At 42.7% G+C, this 6,000-nt stretch overlaps 1 protein-coding gene across 1 annotated transcript in view; it reads left to right on the forward strand.

Annotated features, from left to right (window-relative positions):
* Positions 1-6,000, forward strand: part of LOC123763679 (sphingomyelin phosphodiesterase) — a gene marked incomplete in the record, with an annotated part of 310,341 nt that overhangs the window by 257,935 nt on the left and 46,406 nt on the right. The window contains 1 exon segment of the mRNA XM_069304313.1: positions 1,164-1,336. Within this exon segment, the coding sequence (XP_069160414.1) occupies positions 1,164-1,336 (173 nt within the window).

The raw sequence follows: 6,000 nt of genomic DNA on the forward strand, positions 1-6,000 counted from the left end.
CCCGTGTTGAAAGTAATGAAACGCCATTTTCTGGGTGAGCCCCAGAGGCTCACAGGCAACCCTCCCTCACTACGGTAGGTGGTTTTCTCATGGTTGATACTTAGCCTCCGAACCAGAGTAGCTGGGTCGCCAGTATGGGGGGCCTGGGGCTCCCCCTCCCCTTTCTGTGGGGAGGGCCTGCATAATGAGTGACACGGCAATGAAGTGTGACGTTTGCTTGATTGCTTGGGATTGGAGGGAGTTGTTGTTCTTCGTGATACGTGCAGTTTGCATGAAGGTTTTCCTCCCGATGACTGCACGAGTGGTGATGTTGATAGATGCTGCTCTTATGGTGGTACATCAATGTTCAGAATTTGGCAGATGTTGGAAGTTATCAATGTCTTTTGTTTGTGTCAGGATAATGAGAAAAATCAGCATATGATTAGAAATGGACTTATGATGGCATAAATGATGGGTGGTGTTAATGGTAGTATCCACATGTTGCTGTTTTATGAAAAGTGTTTGGTTTAATCAAGAGACTGTTTGTGAGTATGTATGTTTGGGAGTTAGTCACAATTCAAGTAAGTTAGGGTAGATTATGGTAAGGTGAGTTAGATTACATTAAGTAACATGGGGTTAATATGTATAAGGTTAGATTAGGTTAGGGTAGGTTAGGTTAGGTTGGGGTAGGTTAGGTTGGGGTAGGTTAGGTTGGGGTAGGTTAGGTTGGGGTAGGTTAGGTTGGGGTAGGTTAGGTTGGGGTAGGTTAGGTTGGGGTAGGTTAGGTTAGGTTAGGTTAGGTTAGGTTGGGGTAGGTTAGGTTAGGTTGGGGTAGGTTAGGTTAGGTTGGGGTAGGTTAGGTTGGGTTGGGTTAGGTTGGGTTAGGTTAGGTAGGGGTAAGTTAGGTTAGGTTGGGGTAGGTTAGGTTAGGTTGGGGAAGGTTAGGTTAGGTTAAGTTGGGGTAGGTTAAGTTAGGTTGGGGTAAGTTAGGTTAGGTTGGGGTAGGTTAGGTTAGGTTCGGTTTACCGTTCAAATTGTAAACATTTCAAAATTTTACTTACAAAACTAAATTAATTATAGTAATATTTTTCATTTGTTCTATTGCTAAGCCTGAATATAAAACTCATCATTTGGTGAATTTCTGCCCTAAGAATTATCAGAGTGAAATATGTGTGACACATCAGGTGGCTTCTGTACGATGATGTGGACCCGGCAGAGGAACTGCAATGGATGGCAGCAGAGTTGCAGAAGGCCGAGGATGTTGGCGAGAAGGTCTACATCATCGGCCACATTCCCCCTGGTCATGAGGACTGTACCAACACCTGGAGTCATCAGTACAACAGGATCATATACAGGTGTAGTAATAACATTTTATTATCAAAGTCCTGTATATATACACTGAGAAGTGTACGTCTGTGGATATGAGCCATTTTTATTACAATTTCAGAGTTTTAATAGTTTTGCAACCATTATCTTAAGTGCATGAAATGAAATTACTAATTGGTTATAATATATAATAATTTTCATGCATTTGTGCATGTCTAACCACAATACCTTGCTCCTTCCAGAGACCACTCTTATCAGCTTGTCCCTTTGACAATTAAATATTATGTAAACATAGGCCATTTTCCAGAATCCTCAAATCAAGTTGGACACCGGCTATCAGGTTAGACAGACTGCCAAGCTGGATAATCAGGCTAGACAAATACATGGTATACTGTTGATTATCCTCTTGTAATGACTAGGTTCTCACCTAAGACTTGCAATTGCTCCTGCACTTGCAATAGCCTAAGACTCCCTACATCCACATGCTGATAACCACACCTACACTCACTCCTCACACCACAGATCAACACCAATTCCTATATGTCTACACCTACCCGACACCCACTACCTACACCCATACCTGCTGTACACTCGCACGCCCACTCCCTACACTCGCGCCCACTCCCTACATGCACGCCCACTCCCTACATGCACGCCCACTCCCTACATGCATGCCCACTCCCTACATGCACGCCCACTCCCTACATACACGCCCACTCCCTGCATGCACGCCCACTTCCTACATGCATGCCCACTCCCTACATGCACGCCCACTCCCTACACGCACACCTACTCCCTATATGCACCCCACCCACTCCTTACACACCCACACCCACTCTCTACACACACACACACACACACACCCACTCCCTACACGCACCCACCCACTTCATACATGCACCCACCCACTTCCTACACGCACCCACCCACTTCCTACACGCACCCACCCACTAACTACACGCACCCACCCACTCCCTACACACACCCACCCACTCCCTACATGCACCCACCCACTCCCTACATGCACCCACCCACCTCCTACACGCACCCACCCACTCCCTACATGCACCCACCCACTCCCTACATGCACCCACCGACTCCCTACACACACCCACCCACTCCCTACACGCACCCACCCACTCCCTACACACACCCACCCACTCCCCACATGCACACCCCATTCCCCACATGCACAACCCATTCCCCCACATGCACACCCACTCCCTACATGCACATCCATTTACACGCACGCCCACCCACTTACACTCCCAACACACTCCCTACAAACACACACACACGCACACACACACACACTAAGAAGTTGACATAATAGCACTAGAGATCTGCCATGAGGATGATAAACTAATGATAATAAATGCATATAGTCCACCGCCAAGCAGCACATGGTCAAAGGAGGAGCTAGATAGTAAACGTGAAGGTCTTATAACAATAATGAGAGAGATTATAGCGAGAGCGGATAACGATAGATCACGACTGTTGATAGTCGGTGACTTCAACTTGAAATCCATAGACTGGGAAGCATATGAAGCTAAAACAGAAGATTTTTGGACCTGTAAATTTGTAGACCTCATCCTGGAAACATTCTTGTATCAACATGTTAAACAAGCTACGAGGATGAGGGAAGGGGGACGTTCCCTCCATGCTAGATTTGATATTTACCAGGAAGGAGGAAGAGATATTTGACATTCAGTACCTTCCTCCCTTGGGTAAAAGTGACCATGTCTTTTTGGGAATAAAGTATGCAATGTGTTATAAGCTGGAAGAAAATAAGGAGGTTGAAGCAGTTGAAAAACCAGACTTCAGGAGAGGACATTATGGTGACCTTAGAAATTTTTTTAGTGAGTATAATTGGACAGACTTGATGCTAGGCAAGGAAGTGAATGAGATGTATGTCAAGTTTTGTGAAATATATGATAAAGGCACAAAAAAATTTATACCAAAACAGAGATGCAGAACTAGGAAACAGGATTGGTTCAATAGAAATTGCGAGAGGGCTAGAGACCAAAAGACACAAAAATGGAATCAATACAGGAAGAGGCCGAACCCTCAAACATACCAGTGATACAAAGATGCGAGAAACAACTACACGGCAGTGAGGAGAGAGGCAGAAAGAAATTTTGAAAAAGGGATTGCAGACAAATGTAAAACAGAACCAGGGCTATTCTATAAATTCATAAACAACAAATTGCAGGTAAAGGATAATATTCAGAGGTTGAAAATGTGAAATAGATTCACGGAAGATGAAAAGGAAATGTGTGAAACACTAAACGAAAAGTTCCAAAGTGTGTTTATACAAAATGAAATCTTTAGGGAACCAGATACAATAAGAATTCCAGAGAACAACATAGAGCACATAGAGGTGTCTAGAGATGAAGTGGAAAAAATGCTCAAGGAGCTCGGTAAGAACAAAGCAGCTGGCCCAGATGGCGTTTCACCATGGGTTCTGAGAGAATGTGCATCTGAGCTCAGCATTCCACTTCACCTGATCTTTCAGGCATCCCTATGTACAGGAATCGTAGCAGACGTGTGGAAACAGGCTAACATAGTTCCAATCTACAAAAGTGGCAACAGGGAAGACCCCCCTCAATTATAGACCTGTATCATTGACAAGTGTAATAGTGAAAGTATTGGAAAAACTAATCAAAACTAAATGGGTAGAACACCTAGAGAGAAATGATATAATATCAGACAGACAGTATGGTTTTCGATCTGGAAGATCCTGTGTATCGAATTTGCTCAGTTTCTATGATCGAGTCACAGAGATATTACAGGAAAGAGATGGTTGGGTTGACTGCATCTATCTGGACCTAAAAAGGCTTTCGACAGAGTTCCACATAAGAGGTTGTTCTGGAAACTGGAAAATATTGGAGGGGTGACAGGTAAGCTTCTATCATGGATGAAAAATTTTCTGACTGATAGAAAAATGAGGGCAGTAATCAGAGGCAATGTATCGGAATGGAGAAATGTCACAAGTGGAGTACCACAGGGTTCAGTTCTTGCACCAGTGATGTTTATTGTGTACATAAATGATCTACCAGTTGGTATACAGAATTATATGAACATGTTTGCTGATGATGCTAAGATAATAGGAAGGATAAGAAATTTAGATGATTGTCATGCCCTTCAAGAAGACCTGGACAAAATAAGTATATGGAGCACCACTTGGCAAATGGAATTTAATGTTAATAAATGTCATGTTATGGAATGTGGAATAGGAGAACATAGACCCCACACAACCTATATATTATGTGAGAAATCTTTAAAGAATTCTGATAAAGAAAGAGATCTAGGGGTGGTTCTAGATAGAAAACTATCACCTGAGGACCACATAAAGAATATTGTGCAAGGAGCCTATGCTATGCTTTCTAACTTCAGAATTGCATTTAAATACATGGATGGCAATATACTAAAGAAACTGTTCATGACTTTTGTTAGGCCAAAGCTAGAATATGCAGCTGCTGTGTGGTGCCCATATCTTAAGAAGCACATCAACAAACTGGAAAAGGTGCAAGGACATGCTACTAAGTGGCTCCCAGAACTGAAGGGCAAGAGCTACGAGGAGAGGTTAGAGGCATTAAATATGCCAAAACTAGAGGACAGAAGAATTTGAGGTGATATGATCACTACATACAAAATAGTAACAGGAATTGATAAAATCGACAGGGAAGATTTCCTGAGACCTGGCACTTCAAGAACAAGAGGTCATAGATTTAAACTAGCTAAACACAGATGCCGAAGAAATATAAGAAAATTCACCTTCGCAAATAGAGTGGTAGACGGTTGGAACAAGTTAAGTGAGAAGGTGGTGGAGGCCAAGACCGTCAGTAGTTTCAAAGCGTTATATGACAAAGAGTGCTAGGAAGACGGGACACCACGTGCGTAGCTCTCATCCTGTAACTACACTTAGGTAATTACACACACACACACCGGTATCATTGACAAGTGTAATAGTCAAAATATTGGAAAAAATAATTAAAACTAAATGGGCAGAACACCTGGAGAGAAATGATATAATATCAGACAGATAGTATGGTTTTCGATCTGAAAGATCCTGTGTATCGAATTTACTCGGTTTCTTTGATCGAGCAACAGAGATATTACAGGAAAGAGATGGTTGGGTTGACTGCATCTATCTGGACCTAAAAAAAGGCTTTTGACAGAGTTCCACATAAGAGGTTGTTCTGGAAACTGGAAAATATCGGAGGGGTGACAGGTACGCTTCTAACATGGGTGAAAAATTTTCTGACTGATAGAAAAATGAGGGCAGTGATCAGAGGCAATGTATCGGACTGGAGAAATGTCACAAGTGGAGTACCACAGGGTTCAGTTCTTGCACCAGTGATGTTTATTGTGTACATAAATGATCTACCAGTTGGTATACAGAATTATATGAACATGTTTGCTGATGATGCTAAGATAATAGGAAGGATAAGAAACTTAGATGATTGTCATGCCCTTCAAGATGACCTGGACAAAATAAGTATATGGAGCACCACTTGACAAATGGAATTTAATGTTAATAAATGCCATGTTATGGAATGCGGAATAGGAGAACATAGACCCCACACAACCTATATATTATGTGAGAAATTCTTAAAGAATTCTGATAAAGAAAGAGATCTAGAGAGAGAGAGAGAGAGGGGGGGGGGAGGGGGAGAGAGAGAGAGAGAGGGG

This window comes from Procambarus clarkii, chromosome 52, assembly GCF_040958095.1.
Source record: "Procambarus clarkii isolate CNS0578487 chromosome 52, FALCON_Pclarkii_2.0, whole genome shotgun sequence".
Lineage (NCBI taxonomy): Eukaryota > Metazoa > Arthropoda > Malacostraca > Decapoda > Cambaridae > Procambarus > Procambarus clarkii.